This window comes from Phocoena phocoena, chromosome 6 (assembly GCF_963924675.1).
Source record: "Phocoena phocoena chromosome 6, mPhoPho1.1, whole genome shotgun sequence".
NCBI classification, from domain to species: Eukaryota; Metazoa; Chordata; class Mammalia; order Artiodactyla; family Phocoenidae; genus Phocoena; species Phocoena phocoena.
In genome coordinates, this window is record NC_089224.1 from 35,069,829 (window position 1) to 35,091,831 (window position 22,003).

General features: G+C 41.1%; 1 protein-coding gene across 1 annotated transcript in view; it reads right to left on the reverse strand.

The window, feature by feature from the left end:
* UBE2R2 (ubiquitin conjugating enzyme E2 R2) overlaps positions 1 to 15,085 on the reverse strand; it is a 92,230-nt gene extending 77,145 nt beyond the window's left edge. The window contains exon 1 of the mRNA XM_065878890.1: positions 14,432 to 15,085. Within this exon, the coding sequence (XP_065734962.1) occupies positions 14,432 to 14,608 (177 nt within the window). The 5' untranslated portion in view covers positions 14,609 to 15,085. The remainder of the gene's footprint in view (positions 1 to 14,431) is intronic.
* Positions 15,086 to 22,003: the final 6,918 nt, after the last annotated feature.

Genomic DNA, 22,003 nt, shown 5'->3' on the forward strand with positions numbered 1-22,003 from the left:
CTAACCTCCTTTATGCAAGCGCCTTTATTCTATTAAAAAAACAAAAACCTAAAGAAAAATGGGCAAAGAACAAGGATAGTTAACTTGAATAAATGTTACAAATGGCCAATGACATGAAAGTAAGCTAAATTTCATTCACAATTAAAAGAAACAACTGGGGCTTCCCTGGTGGCAGAGTGGTTAAGAATCCGCCTGCCAATGCAGGGGACACGGGTTCGAGCCCTGGTCCAGGAAGATCCCACATGCTGGGGAGCAACTAAGCCCGTGAGCCACAACTGCCGAGCCTGCGCTCTAGAGCCCCTGTGCCACAACTACTTGAGCCCATGTGCCTAGAGCCCGTGCTCCGCAACAAGAGAAGACACCGCAATGAAAAGCCCATAAACCACAACCAAGAGTAGCCCCTGCTCAACACAACTAAAGAAAGCCCGCATGCAGCAACTAAGACCCAACGCAGCCATAAATAAATAAGAAACAAACAAACAAACAACCAGACTTCCCTGGTGGTGCAGTCATTAAGAATCTGCCTGCCAATGCTGAAACACGGGTTCAATCCCTGGTTCAGGAAGATCCCACATGCCATGGAGCAACTAAGCCTGTGCGCCACAACTACTAAGCCTGTGCTCTAGAGCCCGCAAGTCACAACTACTGAAGCCTGCATGCCTAGAGGCTGTGCTCCACAACAAGAGAAGCCACCACAACGAAAAGTCCACGCACCGCAACGAAGAGTAGCCCCTGCTCACCGCAACTAAAGAAAGCCCTCACGCAGCAACGAAGACCCAACACAGCCAAAAATAAACAAATAAATAAAAAAGAAAAGAAACAACCATCATAAAGGCTGATTTATCAGGACTGCAAATTTTATACTTTGACAATACCCATATGTTTCATCACAGAATATATATTAACATTTTTTGAAGGGTAATTTGACTATCTAGTAAAATTAAATACACATACCCTTTAATCCAACAAATCCACTCACAAAAGTATAGAGGTATGTAAAAATTTCCTGTTCAGCCTTGCTTGTCAGAGTAAAGAGCTGAAAACAATTTTTCATCAATAGGGGAATAAATAAAGTACTCCCTTAACAACTTGAATATTGTGCAACAGTTACAAATGATGAGATAACCCATAAATATTAATAATGGAAAGATCTCCAAAATAAACTGTTTTTTAAGTAGCAAGATGCATGGACTTCCCTGGTGGTGCAGTGGTTAAGAATCTGCCTGCTAATGCAGGGAACATAGGTTCCAGCCCTGATCCAGGAAGACTCCACATGCCGCGGAGCAACTAAGCCTATGCGCCACAACTACTGAGCCTGTGCTCTACAGCCTGCGAGCCACAACTACTGAGCCTGTGTGCCACAACTACTGAAGCCTGTGCACCTAGAGCCAGTGCTCCACAACGAGAAGCCACTGCAATGAGAAGCCCACACACCACAACGAAGAGTAGCCTCCGCTCGAAGCAACTAGAGAAAAGCCCGTGCACAGCAACAAAGACCCAATGCAGCCAAAAATAAGTAAATAATTAAAAAAAAAAAAAGCAAGACGCAGAAAAATACTTATAGTATAACCACATTCATAGTTTTAAAATGCATAGATATGTTTGTAGATACATAGAATATTTCTGGAGGATTACATTCAAACAGTTAAGTGATTTTCGGGGGAGAGAAAGACTTTCATACTGCTTGAATTGTTTTCCTAGACTAATTTTAAGAAAAATAATAAATGAACACCCTTAGTAAATGTTCCTCATTACATCTTTGTTAGGAAAAAATATATTCCTATATAACAGCTACATGATAAGATTAATCCATCATGAACTTAGTATTTTTCCCCACCAAATCTACTAAACTAAATTTAAGTGGCTCCATGTTGAAGCTGAGATAAGACTAAGTCCTGCACAAAGATGTTTGAGTTAAAGCAGAGAAGAATAATGTGGAAAAAATAGGTAGCTAACCAAATTTTGGGCCAAAACTTACCATAATTACTTTATAACAAATGTCTGGTGACCTCCAGGGCTAGAAACATTGTAACTTTACTTTTGGTACTATAATATCTTTAGTTCGGAATAAAATATAATTATCATCAGTCTAGTTTAATGTCTTAAAACTGAAGACAGCAGTTCAGCAATTAAATATATTCAGTTGCCAACAAACAATTTTTCTTTTTTAAAGAGAGAGCGAACAAGTGTTGCTGAAGATATAGAGAAATTAGAACCACCATACTACCAGTGGGAATGTAAAATTGGAAAACAGTCTGGCAGTTCCTCAAATAGTTACACATAGAGTTATCATATGACCCAGTAATTCTATTCCTAGATAAATACTCAAGAGAAATGAAAACACTTGTACACAAATGTTTGTATCAGCATTATTTATAACTGCCAAACAGTGGAAAACAACCCAAATGTTCATCAACTGATGAATGGATAAATAAAATGTCCATACAATGGAACATTATTTAACAATGAAAAGAAATGAAGTATTGATACATGCCACAACATATATGAATCTTGAAAACAATATGCTAAATGAAAGGCCACATATTATATGATTACATTTATATGAAATACAAATCTATATGTTTACAGAATAGGCAAACCTATAGTCCCAGGAAGCAGACAGGTTGCCTAGGGCATGGGGAGAAATGGGGAGTGACTGCTAAAGGGTATGGGGTTTCTTTTTGGAGTGATGAAAATATTCTAAAATTGTGGCGATGGTTGTACAACTCTGTGAATATACTAAAAGTCACTGAATTGTACATTTAAATGGGTGAATTGTATGTAAATTATATCTCAATAAAGCTGCTATTTTTTATAAGGAAGAAGGGAAATCTATCTATTACAGTCTTAAGAGGCACATCACCAAATGCAATCGTGGACCTTACTGTGGATTTTGACTCAAACTAACTTAAAATTATATCTATGAGACAATTGGGAAAATCTGAACACTGACTGGATATTAGATAATATTGAGGAATTGTTTGTTTAATAAGTGTAAGGGTAATACAATTATGTTTTTAAAAAGATTCTTTATCTTTTAAGGACTCCAATATTTAGGGATGAAAGGATATGATATCTGGGGTGTATTTTAAAACAATCTAATTAGGGAGAGTGGGGATTAACAGGAGAGAATCCAAGAGGTCATTCACAGTGAACTGGGTCTTAAGATACAAGCTGGAGTTCACGGACTAAAGAGGATGCGAGAAACATTGAAAAATGAAAAAGGCATTCCAGACAGGTAACAACAGCTTAGGCAATGGCACTGTCAAAGACCACATGGGGCAAGAACAGAAAATACCGTTGGAAAAGTAAGCAACAACCAGATCATGAAGGGCCTTATATGTCACACAAAGGAATTTTTATTTAATTTTGTGGAAGAGGGACTGATAAGTTTTGTTTTTTTGTTTTGTTTTTGTTTTTTTTTTTGGTGGGGACAGGTCAGATTAGAGCTTTAGATAGGTTACTCTGGTGGCATTATAGACTGAAGGGGCACAAAACTGCTGTCAAAGTCCAAGTGAGTGACAACTGAATGGGAATTTACATGGTGAGAGTAGGAATAAAGATTAGGGGCTAAATACCAGAGACATGAGATACTAAAAATAACTGGATATGTGGAAAGAGGAAGCAGAAATCATCTGAACTGATTTCCAGCTTCTAGGCTTGTGTGACTAGGTAGACAATGTCCAATATCCAGGAGAATTAATATAGAAGAGGCTTATGGGAAAGGTAGAGTTCAGTTTAGTGTTTAGTGTAAGTAGGACACACTGGTGTAAATGTGTACTAGGCAGGCAAAAACTCAAGAGAGGTCTAATTAGAGATGCAGACATGTAAGTCTTCAGGACACATCTGGCAGCTGGAACAATAACCCAGGAGAGCTTGTTTGTTACAGTTCACAAGCCACAGAAATTTAACCTATTTTAGAAGTTCCCTCCCTACTCTACCTTGTTAAGAATTATTTCATTCAAGGTGTATATGTAAACAGAATGATCAAGATGTAGTTAATCTTATATTTAGGAGACTTTATATATATTGGAGAGGGGAGAAAAAATATATATATATTTGGCTAAAAGTCACCAAAATTATTCTTTAACAAGCGGCATGCATACAGAGTATTATCAAAGCACAAGTACAGTGATAAAAATATACTTTTCTAATTATTCTGATTCCTTTAATGTATCAAGAACCATTAAAATATTCATAACATTTATTTCAAAATCCTCCACTTTATAAGAAATTCTGCACTTCTGAAATGCACTTCTAGTCTGCTTTTAAAAGATCTAATGTCTTCTGATATTCTAAAAAGTAAGGCTAAAACAAAACTGGGTTTAATTGTTTTGTTTTATTCATTAGATTTTCCAAAATGAGGTTAAGCAATCTTGATCTTCATGGGACTACAGAAGTCAAGGTTGCTATATCTAGCAGGTTTTGCTAATGCCTCTCATTATCACTGCTCCAAAATTCTTAACCTCTCCTAAATGTTTTATAATACTTAAATTATAAGAGGAGCCCTTTACAGAGATTCTAATTTGCTATATTACTATATAAACAAGAACTCAATTTTTAGCTAAACCTTCAGTCACCAAAAACATTAGATTTAATTGAGACAACCTGGCAACTATAGAAAAATGTCACTGATGGAAAAAACCCAAATAAAATCCAATTTCTTCCAGAAAAGGAAAGCACAACTAGAAAAACTAAGCAATCCAAATATTGAGCCACTAGTCTTACCACTATGTTCTAGACGAGGGACTGAATCACCTAAGATCTAAGGAAGAAATTCAGGTATCAGTAATTTCTTGAAACTGCATGGAGAATTCAGGGGCACAACTATCGTTCTCAAAGGATGTGACCTCCCTCAAAAGATAACTTATTCTACAATTTACCAATTAAAAAAAAAATAGTAACTTCAGAAAAAAATGGTTATATAAGAAAAGGGGCAACTCATCAATTCAAAACTCAGTAAGTGCTCTCCCCTTAAAACTCTTTCAATATTAGATTCCTTAGATCTTAATCTAAATTCTACAGAATTTCCATATCTTCAGTAAGACTTCTCTTTTTTTGTCTAGTAATTTTTCCCTCATTCTTGTTTAGAGTAAATGTTGAAATATGATTAACAAAGTCCAAAGAACTCAGAGTAGAAACCCTGAGGACACAGTTAACTATAATTTTTTTCTTTTTAAGTTTTATTGAAGTACAGTAGATTCACAATGTTGTGTTAATTTCTGCTGTACAGCAAAGGGATGCAGTTATACACATATATATTCTTTTTCATATTCTTTTCCATTATGGTTTATCACAGGATATTGGCTATAGTTCCCTATGTTATCCAGTAGGACCCTGTTGTGTTTTTTTCTTTTTTTACCTTTAGGGCTGAAGTTTTCCCACGGGGGTTAGCCCTTAATGGCTTAAATATATTACTCCTACCCCTATTTAGCCAATGGGAGAAACAGCAGTTATGTGACAAGACCAAGATGAGCCTTCTTAAGTAATAAGGTTTTTTTGTTTGTTTGTTTGTTTGTTTTAAACCCAACTACCAGAACTCAAATGAGCTTTGCACCCTTCAGAGCAAACACCTCAGAAGGCTGGCTATACACCCACTCCAACAATGCCAGACTGCCACTACTCAAAACAATTCAAGACTTCTTTTTTTGAGAACTGCCTTCAGAACCTATTGCACACTTCTTAATGTTCTTATTAGTGGCAAATCTTTACTTCTTCAGTGTGGACTTTTTTTTAAAACATCCAAAGGTGATTCAGATTCAACTTGGTAAATGAGGGAAATAATCTGAGTAACAGTATATTTTAGTCAAAAATGAAATGTGAACATGAAGTATTAGACTAATTTTACCTGTGCCTCTACCAACAATTTCAAAAGTAAAGTTTCATATCATATGAAGAATATTCCTTTGAATAATGACACTTTTTTATTTTGCCTTATATATATCAGGTATGGTTTCAAGTAAACTTAAAAATCTGTTTTCTAAGCTTTAAATCACTCTGTTTCTATAAAGAATTACTACATATTGTCCAAGGTTTTGTGACTTTGCCAATTCTTAATATTATCTTATAAATGGGGCCATGGTTATTTTCAATGAGGTAGTAAACATTCAATGTTTACAATCTGAATTTCTATGTATGCTACTAAATGAGCCACATAATCCAAATTATTTCAACGGATTTATCCCTCAAATTAAGCATCAGCTGCCCATGCAGCAAATACAGAAAAGTAGATAACTGTGAAATTTGAAAATCCAAATACACAACAGACTGAAACTATGGCAATGATCTTATGATGCTGTAATTAACGCATGAATATATGGCTTCCTCTGATGATTAAATTTTTTAACATCTTATTTTAGAATAGTTATAGATTCACAACATATATTTGCAAAGATAGTAATGAGAGATCTGTACCTTTCACTAAACTTCCCCCAATGGTTCCATCTTACATAATTATAGTCCCATATTAGAAATAGGAATTTGACACTGGTACAATATGTGAGTGTAGTTCTGTGTCATTCTATGGTCTGTGTAGATCTGTGTAACTACCAACACAATTAAGTTATAGAACTACTCCATCCACAAAGATCTCCCCTATGCTCCTCCTTCATAATCACATCCACCTCCTTCACCCCACCCCAACATCTCTAACCCCCTAGCAATCACTGACTTGTTTTTGTTTATACTTCTGACATTTCAAGAATGTTATATAGGGCTTCCCTGGTGGTACAGTGGTTGGGAATCCGCCTGCCGGCGTAGGGGACACAGATTCGAGCCCTGGTCTAGGAGGATCCCACATGCCGCGGAGCAACCGAGCCTGTACACACAGCTGCTGAGCCCGCGTCCTAGAGCCCACAAGCCACAACTACTGAAGCCCATGTGCCACAACTACTGAAGCCCGCACGCCTGGGGCCCATGCTCGGCAATGGGAGAGGCCACCGCAATGAGAGGCCCGCGCACCACAGTGAGGAGTAGCCCCTGCTCGCCGCAACTGGAGAAGGCCTGCACACAGCGGCAAGGACCCAATGCATCCAAAAATAAATAAATAAAATAAACTTATTAAAAAAGAAAAAAAAGAATGTTATATAAATGGGACCATACAATATGTAACCTTTTGAGATTGACTTTTTTTCACTCAGTGTAATGCTCATCCAAATTATTACATGTATCAATAGTTCCAAAAGTAAATAAAGATGCTGTCAACAGAGATAAGGAACACCAGGGCTTCCCTGGTGGCACAGTGGTTGAGAATCTGCCTGCCAATGCAGGGGACACGGGTTTGAGCCTTGGTCTCGGAAGATCCCACATGCCGTGGAGCAACTAGGCCCGTAAGCCACAACTACTGAGCCTGCGCGTCTGGAGCTTGTGCTCCGCAACAAGAGAGGCCGCCATAGTGAGAGGCCCGCGCACCGCGATGAAGAGTGGCCCCTGCTCGCTGCAACCATAGAAAAGCCCTCGCACAGAAACGAAGACCCAACACAGCCAAAATAAATAAATAAATAAACAGCGTTCCCTTTAAAAAAAAAAAAAGGAATACCAGTTGACAGACTCAACTGAAAGAACAACAAAGTAAGTTTTAATCTTACACTAATCAAGTTTCCTATGGTGCTTAAATATACTTGGAAAAGTATTAAGACTATTATTTTAAAAGCATAAATGTCCATTGACAGATGAATGGATAAAGATGTGGCACATATATACAATAGAATATTACTCAGCCATAAAAAGAAACGAAATTGAGTTATCTGTAGTGAGGTGGATGGACCTAGAGTCTGTCATACAGAGTGAAGTAAGTCAGAAAGAGAAAAACAAATACCGTATGCTAACGCATATATATGGAATCTAAAAAGAAAAAAAATGGTACTGATGAACCTAGTTTCAGGGCAGGAATAAAGAGGTAGACACGGAGAATGGACTTGAGGACATGGGGTGGGAGGGCGAAGCTGGGGCAAAGGGAGAGTAGCATCGACATATATATACTACGGAATGTAAAATAGTTGGCTGGTGGGAAGCAGCAGCATAGCACAGGGAGATCGGCTTGGTGCTTTGCAATGACCTAGAAGGATGGGATAGGGAGGATGGGAGGGAGGCTCAAGAGGGAGGGGATATGGTAACACGTGTATGCATATGGCTGATTCGCTTTGTTGTGCAACAGGAACTAACACAGTATTGTGAAACAATTATATACTCCAACAAAGATCTATTAAAAAAAAAGGCATAAACCAATATTGTGTTAAGAAATTTAACTCCCGCTATGATCTCCCACCATCACTTCAGAGGTGTTTTATCATCATTTCTAACCTCAAGATTAGTTTTTTTAGACATATTTCTCAACTCTAGCACCATCTCACTCTCCCCTTAAAGTAATGAGAAAGTTGCTATTAAAGGAATCAATTTGCCAATTAAAAAAAATCCTTCTGCAATATGATTTGTTACTCTCTAATCCAAGTAGTCCAAGAACAACAAATCCAATTTTTCCAGTGAATTTAAGTTATAAGCTGAAGTCATAACAATCTCTCCCCATAAATTGAAGGGAATTACCTTGTGACCTTTAAACTTATAAAATTTAAAATAAAAATAGTTCCTTTTCAAATGCTCCATAAAGTTTCTTTTCCTTTTTTATTTTTGAACCACACCGTGCAGCATATGGGATCTTAGTCACCTGACTAGGGATCGAACCTGTGCCCCCTGCAGTGGAAGCACAGAGTCTTAACCACTGGACCACCAGGGAAGTCTCATCCATAAATTTTATTTTCTTAAAGCTCCACTTTTATACCTTCAAACAACATCCTGAGAGATAAAAGATCTCACCAAGAGAATAACACAGGCTTTAGAGTCAAGCAGTCTGGTAGTCCAGCTTGGTATTACAACTTTCTAGCTGAGGACCCCGAGCAAGTTAAACAAACTCTATGATTGTTTCCATATATATATATATATATATATATATATATATATATATATATATAATAGCAGCCACACCTCACAGGAGGATTATATGAGATATTCTATTTAAAGTATGTGGCACACAGTAAGCACTCAATAAATGTTAGCTACTAATATTTATATTACTGTAATAAGGAGAGTAGCGTGTATCTGCAATTAGATATGACCTTTAGAGTTTTAGCATGTTCTAAGTGCTCATTCTACTTACCTTACCAATAGGTTTACAACAGAAATTTAATTTATTGGATTGTAACAAAAACATTTTTATATTTGCTATTAAAACAAATCAAGTAAAGGTGCTTAAAGTGGATATTCATTTTCTATCTTAAATACATATTCCCAAATCTGAATATTCCAATTCTCATATGGAAGAATATTTATGTAAAATCAAACCTTGGCAATCCAAACTAAAATTATCTCTTCAATTTAGTATCTATCTATCATTCCATTCACTTCAGAATCAATTAGTTTAAAGAACCATAAGCATACAACTCTGAATAACAATTTCTCACTGAATAAAGCTAAAATGAATTAATTCTGTGTTGACAAAACACTTTCAAAGAGGCTCAGCTCAGTCTTATTTGGATATCTATGTAGCTGTACACGAAACAGTCCAAAAGAATTTCAGGAACATAAAAGAATTAAAACTTTTAAAAAAAAAAAAAAAAAAAAACTTTTAAATAGGACCTTTCAGCAAGATGGAGTTCTATAGTCGTAAACCCTGAATTTGTAACTCTTCCTGTTATTTTCCCATAACTAGATTGGCAGAAGTAGGCCAATTTCTTAGGTGATCTCCTTTATTTCACCTGTCTCCAACAGATTCTTCTGGAACCTTAGACTAGGACCACTAATACTAAGTTGCAAAGATGGAACAGAACATTTCATCATGACAAACGGTGGTTATGTTGACCAATGCGCTAACTGGCCTTAAAACTCTGATTTTAATTACCATTACAATTCTGTCAGTAACACCTACACCTCACATTTCTGTATTTCAAAGTCTGCACAAAGATTTTTATGAAGATCATTCATAAAAGCTCTAAGGTTATCAATGTCCGAATTCTTTTCCTTACTATCTAAAAGGTAGTAACACTTCCTACAGTGCTTGCCTTTGATGTGTGTTCGATAAATATTGTTTACGAACACTGAAACATTTCCCTCTGAAAAAGGGAATCAATAAGCAGCAAAAAGTACTGAGGACACAAATCCTTGGTTCAAAAAGAAATAATCCTTATTTTATCAAATTTAAGACACTGATGCTGGCATTTAAAAAAATTTTATCAGATGATTTCAATGGAAGGGTCTCTTACACCTAGGTCACTAGTGTCAGCTGGCTGATGGCAATTCTAAGACTTCACGGACTCATTCCAAATTTGAGAAGTGAAACTAGAAAAATATGCATCTTGGAATCAACTTAATACAGTAAAAGCATACTCTATGAAATACTGAAGTGTTATATTTGCCAGAGGTGGGGGCTGGGGATAGGGGACTAAAATTGCATTTAGTGCCCCAAACCATTGGACATTAACCACGTTTCCATTTACAATGTTGCTTTAGTTCACCCAGCACTCAAGACAAGTTCAGCTTCCAGAAAAGGTAACAGCTAAAAGCCCTAAGAGGTGTTCTTAAAGCAACTGAGGAAAAACTTAAAACTAAGAAAATTTTAACTGACTGATTCATCACAAAATTGTTTTCTAAAAAAATAGCAATACTTTTATAATGTCAAAGGTGTTTGTTTAATTTTGTTTTTAAAGTTGCCAATCCAATCCCTTAAAACAGAGATTCTTTTTTGTTGTTGTTTTTTAAAAATATTTATTTATTTATTTGGCTGTGTCGGGTCTTAGTTCCCAGACCCTTGTCCCCTGCATTGGAAGGCGGAGTCTTAACCACTGGACCACCAGGGAAGTCCCAAAAGAGGGATTCTTAACAGGTCAGTTAACCATCTGAAAACGCATACAAACTACTTTCTGTGTCCTCATTGTCTTTTGAAGAAAATTTATCAAGTTCTCGAAAGGATCCCTACACCAAAAAGACTAAGAGTTGCTTAGAAAAATTGTTTCAACTGTATGTTAAGAATTTTAAAGTCATAAAATAGAATGTGCTATATATAATCTGAAGACCATTGCCAGGCACAGAGGTTAGGTTTGGTAGTTTGGTGTGTTTTTTGTTTTTTTTTTTTGGGAGGGTGGCATGCAAAGAATACATTCATTTACTCTAGAACAAATGAAAATAATGCATGTCCTTTACCTTTACTTTAATAAACAACTATTGAAGAGTTTCTTTAATATAAAACAAAGCGGTAAGTCTGATGAAGAAGATCCTATTAAGGAAAACTTTGAGTATATCACAAATACTTCCTAAATTTTATTAGTTGGGAGTTATCCAAAAAAGAAACACGCCTATATTTCATTCCCTTACATTACTGAATAAAACCAAAACTACAAAAACTGCAATACTTTAAACATTCTGCATCACTTGAACTTTAACGTTATTCATATCATGAAAGAGTCACTCTCACTTTCTGGTATCTAGACTCACTGCTATTGTGCATTTAGATAAATAATGCAGGAGTTCCAAGGAGGTTCTATACTAAAGCAGCCACACTAAGTTATGATCATTATCAGGACTTACTTGAAAAGACAGTTTTTTTAAAGGAACGGAGGTGAACGTGTTAAAAGTCATCACTAACTGCTCACTTGATCGACAAGTTATTCTTCCAGTAACATAATAAAATTCCAACTTGCTCCACATTAGCAAAATTAAGTTCAGACGTGTTCTGGGTGTTCTAAGTCATCTCCTACTTTATGTTCTATAATGGTTGACCCCAGAGGAAAAATTCGAAGCAGCAAAGAAATTCACTGGGTGAATAATGAGATCAAGAAATTAGACAAAAAGATAGTGAAGCCAAAGAAGAGTTTATAACATGCAGAAAATCAGACACAAGAAACTACCTTTGCCCATCATATATCTAGATTCCCCCCGCCCACCCAAGCTAAGAATCATACAGATTCAAGATATTTAAAAAAGAAAAATAGGATGAAAAAACAAATTTGTGAAACACAGGTCTCACAAATCTCTACTACAACAGATGCCACAGTTAAAACAGACTGGAACCAACTATTTCATGATGAAAAACATCAGTTAGAAGCCTATTAATATGTAAAAGGTAAAGGAGTTACGTTATGAAAAATTTAAAGAATGACTGGCAGCCCACTGCCTTCGGAAACTATAATGCAAAGTAGAAAAAAGAGTTTAACTTGAAAATATTGATAAATTATATTAAATGTTCAAGGACCCCCATTTGATAAGGGAGAACAGTAGTACAGAAAGGTCTGTGCCAACTTTTAACTGCAGCTGTAGTGAAACACACTAAAAGCCTTGTTTCACAAAAGCAGTGAAATAAAAAACAATGGTTTTAAACTTATCACCAGTGTCAACTGCTCATGACCATAAATTTGCCTTTTTCCAGCGAAGAACTTTGGTATAAAAAGCTAAAGTCCTTTGCCAAAAGCAGAAGAAACAAAACTGACCAAAATTCTTACACAAGACTAAAACATTAAACCTGTTTAAGAATTTTCATATATTTTTTTACATGTCACAATTAAAGGTAAAAAAAAGATTAAGATATCTAACACATACAACAAAATTGGAGATCAAACCATTCTTTTTAAATAAGACTGAAATTAAAAAGCAGTTAATTTAAATCAGTGTATACTACAGGGAATCCTCCTTCCAAACTACCTATTCCAAACTGAGAGGGTTCACCACACTCCCTTCCCAATTACTTAAGCAAAAATATTACAATTTTTAACCCATTATTTCCTTCCAGGTACAGTTTGCTGTTGTTTTGTTGTTTTAACAAACTGCATAGGAGTAAGATCATTCTAGCTAGTATCCATTTATCTTGACTACTGATTGTCCCAAACAATGATACTTTTTGGAAATTAAACTTCATTTCACTAAAGTTAGCCAGTAGATTTTGCAAGTATCTGCATCTGAGTACAGCGTATGGTGACCACAAAACATGAAGCATACAGTTGGTATACACGATATTCTAAACACTGAATACATGTTTTTAACTAGGTATTTAGGGACTATCAGAGACATGAATATTAAACATTCCCCTATCAATTCCTGACATTTTCTACAAAATAGACCCAATTTCAAGCCTGAAACTGAGGCTTCTACCTTTAGAGGAGTAGAAACTAAAGTAATTGGGTACTCCTTAAAAATACACGTAACTACGTGACTAAGATACTCATTTAAAACTTTTGCCAAGATAGCCCCTCCCTTCGAAACAAACCAAGACTGACTCACAGCCCTATTTTACTTAATTTTGGAAACAAAAAATTAAATTAAATGAATTCCTAAGCACTCTTTTCCTCTTTCTGTTCCCCCACCATTTAAAGCATTCGACCTTCAACCTGTGATTTGCCCCTTAAAAAATGGTAAAATAAAAACAAAAACAAAAACCCCTCAGTATCTCCAAGTTATCTGTCTTGGAATAAAGAAACTACTGGATTCAGGAATGATAACCACTGTTCTAACATCCTGGAAAACAACAGAAACAATGTCTATGATCGTTAAGGAGCGGTCCTACTCTGTGAAACCATCCCACCTCAGATGATACTTTTCATCCCTAAGACCACCCCCCCACCATGTGCTAGAGTTAACCATCTGAGCGAAAGGTTTCAATTTTGTGTCCCTAAAGTGGGAAACTCTCTCTCTACATAACATGTACCGCCCTCTGTGGATATTTCTACGTGGGAGGCGGTGGGTGAGGGGAGCGGGGGCAGTAAAGTTGGTGGCAGGGTGAGGACAAAGGGCATTTTGAAACACCACTGAAGTAAATACAAAACGAGGACAGAAAGGGGGCTAAATTACAGTTCCCTCAAGTGGCTAATGGCAAGAAAATGCAGGCACCCTTGTTTAGCACCCCTAGGGTTCCTATTCTCCATTAACGCCCGCTGGAATGCGAAGCTGGAACCACCAGTATGCAAGAAGCCCATCAAACCCCCCAAATGTCAGGCCACTAGGCAGCCTCCGGAATGACAGGCCGGTACCCCTCCCCCACCCCACCCCAAAAAAGGTCCAATCCCATAACTGCAGGTCACTCTGCCCTCTGGGGTAGTTCCAGCCGGCGCAGAGATGGGAAGACGAGAGGGGAAAGCCAGACCACCTCTCTTTCCGTACACCCTCGGCTGGGGAAACAAAACAAAGACCGCCCTCCTCCTCCGGTAGCCACTACCCTAGCCAAAGAGGCTTTCCTATTTCCCGGTGCAGTCTGGCCTCCCGCCCCCGCCCCCATGACAAAGAAAAGGCACTTGGTGAGCGAGCGAGGCCTTCCTGCCTCCACCGATGGGGGGAGGGAGCTGCCGAGGTGAGGAGCCCCCTCCGCTCACCCGCGCTCCCACTCTCGGCCGGGAAAACTACCGAAAGCGGCAGCCTCCACCTGGGGAAGCCTGGCCTGAGATGGGGTCGGGGGTACCTTGAAGTAGCCGCCTTCGTAGAGGGTGTTAGGGGGTCCGAAGATGGCAACCTCCCAGTTGTAGAGGTCGGATTCATCCACCAGGGTGATCCGGAAGCCCTCCACCGGCTCCTCCTGAAGGGATTTCAGCTCGAGCATCAGGGCCTTCTGCGAACTGGTCATCTGCTGCTGGGCCATCGCGGCGACGGCGGCGCCGGACCGGGGCCCCAGTCCTCACGCACCGGCCGGGCCGGACCAGGCCCCTCCCCTCCGCTCCGCTCGCCCTCGGGCGGCCCGCACCGGGCCCCTGTCTTCACACGCCCGGCGGCCCGGACCAGGCCCCAGACGGCCCGTGGGCCGGCCCGGTTCCTCCTCACACACGACGCGGGCCGGGCCGGGCCCTTCTCCTCACACTCGGGCCGGGTGGGGGAAAGGTGGAGAGAGTTAGAGAAATTCGCTCCGGGTCCCGGGCCTCCCCCCCCCGGAGGGGGCCTCAACTTGGCGGGGGGGGGGAGAGGAGGTGGAAGCGGAGGAAGGCGGCGGAGGGCCGGCGATGGTGAGCGGACGGGGCCGAGCCGGCCCGGGAGCGCCGCGCTCGCTCGCCCTCTCGTTTCCTCCGGGGCCGCCGGGGCCGAAGGGCGCGCGGGGCCGAAGGGCGGGGGGGGGGGGAGCGCGGCACGCGGGGGTCTCGCGGCGGCGGCGGCTGCGCGGGGGGAGGGGCGACGGCGGAGGAGGAGGAGAAGAGCAAGAGCGCCTCGCGCCGCGGGAGCGACGGAGCCGAGAAGAAGGAGGGAGGGAGAGTGGGAGGAGGGGCGCACGTCGGGAGGGAGGGCGGCTCTCGGCGGCGGGCGGCCCGACGCGACGCGCGTGCGCGCGCCCCTCCCTCCCCCGCCCTCCTCCTCCCACTCCTCCCACTTCCCTGCCTCCTCTCCACCGCCCCGCGCAGTGGCGGCGCTTTGTGACGCCTGGCGAGTGTCCCCCGCCCTTAAAGGGCCAAGCGGCAGTGGGGGTCGAGGGTGGCCGCAGGGGATGCCCTTGGCCCCAAAATGACAGCTGTGCGGCTTGACGCCGCGGTTCCAAACGCGCGCCCCGGAAGGGACCTCTGTTCTAGAGCTGTCATCGCCCTCCTCCCCACTACTTGTATCCACTGGCCTCCCGCAGTCATCCTACGAGCCCCAGATCCTCTGCAGGCCTAACCCCCCGCCCCCCGCGCCATGACACACAGTCCGTCGTCCCCGCACTCAGTAGGTGCTTGACAAGGATGTGCTGACAATATGGGTTTTGTCGGTGGAAACAAGCTTCCTGACATCTCTTCTGCAGGTCCAGTCCTCATGCCATTGTGTCCTTGGAGAGCAGTGTGTCACCAACTTAGGGGGCTGGGGGGCAGTTTCCCATCCGAGAAATGGGGAAGGCAGATAGGTCAGTTTCTACTTCCCTTCTTAACTACAAAGAGGAAGTTGTGGGAAATAAGGAGAGAAATAATAATACAGACTGAACCTGGGTTCTTGGCCCTTTTCTGCGTGATTTGGGGCAAATGCTCTAGCTATCCCCCAGTTTACCCATTTGTCAAATGGCGTATTTGGTTGAACTTTGACCCCCTACAGATCTTTTCCGGCTTGGAAGTCCAACTTAGAACTGGGGGACTTTTAAGATAATCCTGGCAGAAGTGAGATGTAGAGGTCTTCAATCCCCATGATTTAGAATACCCCTTTCTCTTTGGAAGGCATGTCCTATGATAACTCCATGAACATTTCCTAGAAAAGCCAGGATACTGTGAGAGTTCTGTACACTTAGAATTTGGGGATCAGAAAGATCCTTGGTACCAACCCCTGCTCCACCATTTACATTATAAGACCTCTTCCTTTTTCATCAGCTTCTGTAAAAGAGGGTTAATTATGCCTAATAAATAAACAATTGTAAATATTTAAATGAGATCATCCATGTACAGAGTTTATCACTGGCATATGGTAAATGATCCATAAATAGGAAATTTTATTTTTAAAAAAATTTAAGGCAGGGCTTCCCTGGTGGCGCAGTGGACACCGATGCAGGGGACACGGGTTCGTGCCCCGGTCCGGGAAGATCCCACATGCCGCGGAGCAGCTGGGCCCGTGAGCCATGGTCGCTGAGCCTGCGCGTCCGGAGCCTGTGCTCTGCAACAGGAGAGGCCACAGCAGTGAGAGGCCCGTGTACCGCAAGAAAAAAAAGAAAAAATTTATGGCAAAGTTATTTTCTGGATACCACCCCCTCCATTTTTTAAATAGACTTTTTTTTTAAACAGTTTTAGATTTACAGAAAAATGAAGAAGATAGTACAGATAGTTCCCATATACCTGGTACCCAATTTCCCCTATTATTAACATCTTACATTAGTGTAGTACATTTATTACAATTAATGAACCAATATTGATATATCATTTTTTAAATAAATTTATTTATTTTTATTTATTTATTTTTGGCTGCATTGGGTCTTCGTTGCTGCACGAGGGCTTCTCCCTAGTTGCGGCAAGCGGGGGCTACTCTTCATTGCAGTGCACGGGCTTCTCATTGCGGTGGCTTCTCTTGTTGCAGAGCATGGGCTCTAGGTGCACGGGTTTCAGTAGTTGTGGCACACGGGCTCAGTAGTTGTGGCTTGCGGGCTCTAGAGCTCAGGCTCAGTAGTTGTGGCACACGGGCTTAGCTGGTCCGTGGCATGTGGGATCTTCCCAGACCAGGGCTCGAACCTGTGTCCCCTGCATTGGCAGGTGGATTCTTAACCACTGTGCCACCAGGGAAGCCCTGATATATTATTATTGACTAAAGTCTTTACTCACATTTCCTTAGTTCTTACCTAAAGTCGCTTTTCTATTCCAGGATCCTATCCTAGATGCCATATTTAGTTTTCATGTTTTATTAGACTCCTCTTGACTGTGACAGTTTCTCAGACTTTCCTTGTTTTTGATTACCTTAAAAGTTTTGAAGAGTACTAGTCAAGGATACTGTAGAATGTCCCTCAGTTAGAATTTGTGATGTTTTTCTCATGATTAAACTGGAGTTCTGGGGTTTTGAAGGGGAGATCACAGGAGTAAAATGATATTTTCATCATATCATATCAAGAGCACATAATATCAACACGACGTAGTGTTGATATTGACCTCAGTCACCTGGCTGACAGAATATGTCAGCCACTTTTCTCCACTGTAAAGTTACTCCTTTTACCTCCTTTCTATACTGTACTCTTTAGAAGGAAGTCACTCTGCAATCCACAATGAGAGAGCCCCTTCATTTTGTTGTTGTTGTTATTTTTTCTCAGAGATGAGGCCTCATTATTTTAAAGAATCATTCCTTAGCCTCCCAACTCTATTCCCTCAGTTTTGAGACTAAACTCCACTGGAATTAGAGCGTATTTTAGTCAATTCAGCCCCTCCTCCCCAAAGGATGGTGTTTGACTGGTTCTGACTTCCCCTCCTCCACCATTCAATTTAGGGAGATTGCTGACCTGGAAATGTGGGAGATGATGTTGACACTTTTAATAGCAAGGCTGTGAGTAGACAAATAGGCAGAAAGTTCATCTTCAAAGCATTTCACCCACATAGACTCATCATAGCCCCACCCTGACCCAGAAGATGGCAGATCCCTAGCCTAAGTCACGGGAACATACACCTGGCACCCAGACCAGAAGCCTGTCTCTGGACTCAGATCAACTCACAAACTCATACTAAATATTCACAATGCCATGACCCTAAGATGGGTGACTAATAAACATATACCTATCTAGGAAGCTCACAGCCTAGTGTGTTAATGAGTTGCATACTTAAGACTCCATACTCACATCAGAGGAACTCAAATTCCATGGAACTTGTCTCATGGCTTTTTATCTCAGCGGGTAAGACATTGTTTATTTGTAGGTTACAACTGTGTCTTATTCATCCCTGGATCCTCAGCAACCAGCACACTGTCTGACACAAAATAAACACTAAGTAATTGTTCTCATGGGCTCACAGCCAAGGGCAGGAAGATAATCAGTAACAACAACAAATCACAAATTGAACCCCACCCTCCACCCCTCCCCCTGTGTCTAATAGGGTCTCTCAGACACATGCTCAAGATTATAAATTCCAGAAGGACAACAGATCTTTCTCATAACCATATACTATATACTATATACTATAATGTTTGGTGCATAGTGGGTACTTACAACACAAAGAATGGATGGCAGAGATAGCTTCCTAGAGCTTTCTTATAGTTTCACGACAGGTAGAGATTGACTTGACTGACTGGTGCCCTCTGGTGGCAAAGAAAACAGGACCTTCACCCCCTAATCTGTATGGCATCACCTAGTATTCTCCAACCAGGGCTCCTATAAAGAATCTATTACCTTTCTTCCAAAAAGAAAAGATGTGGAAATCTTGGTGAAATAACTGAGAGGGAGGGTTATTTGCTTTATAAAGGTTAATTCTGACCTTTGAATGACTTTTTTTTTTTGGCCATGCTGCTCGGCTTGCGGGATCTCAGTTCCCCAACCGGGATTGAACCTGGGCCGTGCAGTAAAAGCCCAGAATCCTAACCACTAGGGCACCAGGGAACTCCCTAGAATGACTTTTTTAAAAGAGTCCACCGTTTTTGTTTTTGTTTTTCATTCTGCATATGTTAATACATGTAAGTTTTGAATAGTGCTCTTAAGGAGCCCCAGTCTTCCTTTGATAACAACAGCTAACATTTGTTATGCATCAGTATGTGACAGGCTCTGCACATGCAGTAAACCTCATCTAATTCTCACAAAAATCCTCGACATGGTCATTACTAGAATATCTACATCTTAGGGAGGTTAAGAAAGTTACTCAAGGTCACCCAGTGAGTGAATGGCAGAACCTAAAGTTGAACCTTGGCCATCCCACTTTAGTGTGACTGCTTTTAACCACCATGCTGTAATGTTCCTAGTCTAATGTGCCCACAGCAATCTGTACATATCATATCACCCCCGTGCTCTACTGCAACTATTTGTTTACATTTTTCTCCCAGCCTGTGAGTTGCTCTTAAGAAAGAGCCATTCAGGCTTCCCTGGTGGCGCAGTGGTTGAGAGTCCGCCTGCCGAGGCAGGGGACATGGGTTTGTGCCCTGGTCCGGGAAGATCCCACATGCCGCGGAGTGGCTGAGCCCGTGAGCCGTGGCCACAGAGCCTGCGCGTCTGGAGCCTGTGCTCTGCAACGGGAGAGGCCACAACAGTGAGAGGCCTGCGTACCGCAAAAAAAAAAAAAAAAAAAAAAAAATTAAATAATTAAATAAATAAATGGAGGCAGGGTCAGAAGAAGCCTCGCTGAGGTTACTTTTAAATGTAAGAGCAGGGACTAGCCTGTGAAATGTGAAGGCAAGAGCATTATTCCAGATTTCTGGCTTGTGATCATCATGTCTTATTTATCTTTATCCTTGACACAGCACAGGGCTGACATTTCTTAAGTATCATCCAGTGTGGAATGAATGGTTGACCAATCTCTGGCCCCTTTGGTCTTCCTCCGACTTCCACAGTGGTGCTTTCTCCTCTCAATCAATTCAAAGTCAAATCATGCTTCAAGACTTAGCAGCAGCCCCATCTCCTCTAGGAAACCTTCCTTAAAAATCAAAATACTCTTCAGGTATAAAGAAGGAAATCCTACCATTTGTGACATTTAAAGCCCCACTGATGAGTTTTTAAAAGGAGAGTGGCATGATAGGATTTTAGTTGCAGAATACTCATTCTGATAACCGTGTGGAATGGATTGAAGAAGGACAAGACCACTTTTGTGAAAATTCCTTTAAAAGCCATTGCATAAAATATACTATGCTATTAGAAGTTGGGATAGTGGTGACTGTTGGGGGGCAGGGACTAGACGGCAGAATGAAGGGAGATTGGCAAGGTGCAGGAAATGTTCTGCTTTTTTTTTTTTTTTTCTGGAAGCTGATTACATGTGTATGTTTTGTTTGTGAATATCCAAGCTGTATCCTTGAGATATGTGAATTTTTCTATATGTGTATCGTACTTCAATAAAAAAGATTAAAAGAAAAAGTTATTAAATGAAACTGTCCTATATTCCTCAAAACTATTGTCAAAAAAACAACAACAGGGCTTCCCTGGTGGCGCACTGGTTGAGAATCTGCCTGCCAATGCAGGGGATGTGGGTTCGTGCCCCGGTCCGGGAAGATCCCACATGCCGCGGAGCGGCTGGGCCCATGAGCCATGAGCCTGTGCGTCCAGAGCCTGTGCTCCGCAACGGGAGAGGCCACAACAGTGAGAGGCTCGTGTACCACACACACACAAAAAAAACCCACAACAACAAAAAACCTCACAAAAAACAAAAAAGGGTGAGCTAAGAAAATGTTCCAGATTAAGAGAGGAAAAGAAACATGATGACTAAATAGATGCCTGATCTTGCACTGTGAAATAAAATGCTACTATGTAAGGTTATTGGGATAATTGCAAAATTTGACTATGGACTTTATATAATGGCATTGAATCAAGGTTAAATTTCCTGAATTTTATAATTGAATTATGACTACATAAGAGATAGTCCTTATTCTTGGTAGACACAGGCCAAAGTACTTAGGCATGGTTTTTAAGAACCATTGATTCTCAAATGGTTATGAAAAATAATAAAACATAAATACACAGGGACTTCGCCAGTGGTCCAGTAGTTAAGAATCTGCCTTCCAATCCAGGGGACGTGGGTTCGACCCCTGGTCAGGCAACTAAGATCCCACATGCCATGGGGCAACTAAGCCCATGTGCCACGCAGCTACTGAGCCCGTGTGCTCTAGAGCCTGCACGCCACAACTAGATAGCCTGCGCGCCACAAAGATCCCACATGCCGCAAGGAAGATCCCGCCTGCCACAACTAAGACCCGATGCAGCCAAATAAATAAATAAATATTAAACAAACAAATAAATCTCAGGCTTCTAAAAAAAACCATAAAGACGAAACAAATTTGGTAAAACATCAACACTAAGTTATGATGGGTAGGTGAAGGGTATATGGGCGTTCATCATAATATTATAGCAACGCTTCAGTAGACTTGGAAAATGTAATAAACTGGAAAAAAGCTGTTACATTATTTTAGGCACAAGATAATGTGATGCGCACCAAACTCGGCAGTAAATACAGAGTACAGTGAATAAACTCAAGATATACTTTGGAAGTGGAACTGACGAGATTGGTTAATTGATAAAATGAGAAAAGAAAAGGACTCACTGGCGTTAAGTAAACAAACCCTCCCCAGAGGGCCCAATCTAGCCCCGCCCTTCCCCTTTCGACCCAAACGGAGGAAGTGAGGAAAAGGAAGCGACCGCCAAGTTACGAGCATGCTTCAGGCCTGGCGTCGCAAGGAGGCCGTAAATCGGAAAACCCTATTTGGCCCCTCCCCCATAATGGGCGGCCCCGGAGAGTGACAAAAACCAATGACAAGCGACTCGTCGGGCACTCACCCTATGGCTCTTGAACTGGGTGGAGTCCTGTGCCACGAGGCTAGCTTCCGCTCTCCGCAGCAAAGCTGCCGCTCTGGGCTGCATTATCTGCCGCGGTTTGGGCATTTCTGTCAACGTGGGAAGAAGTTGTGCAGAGCAAGTGGACTTTAAACCCGAAGT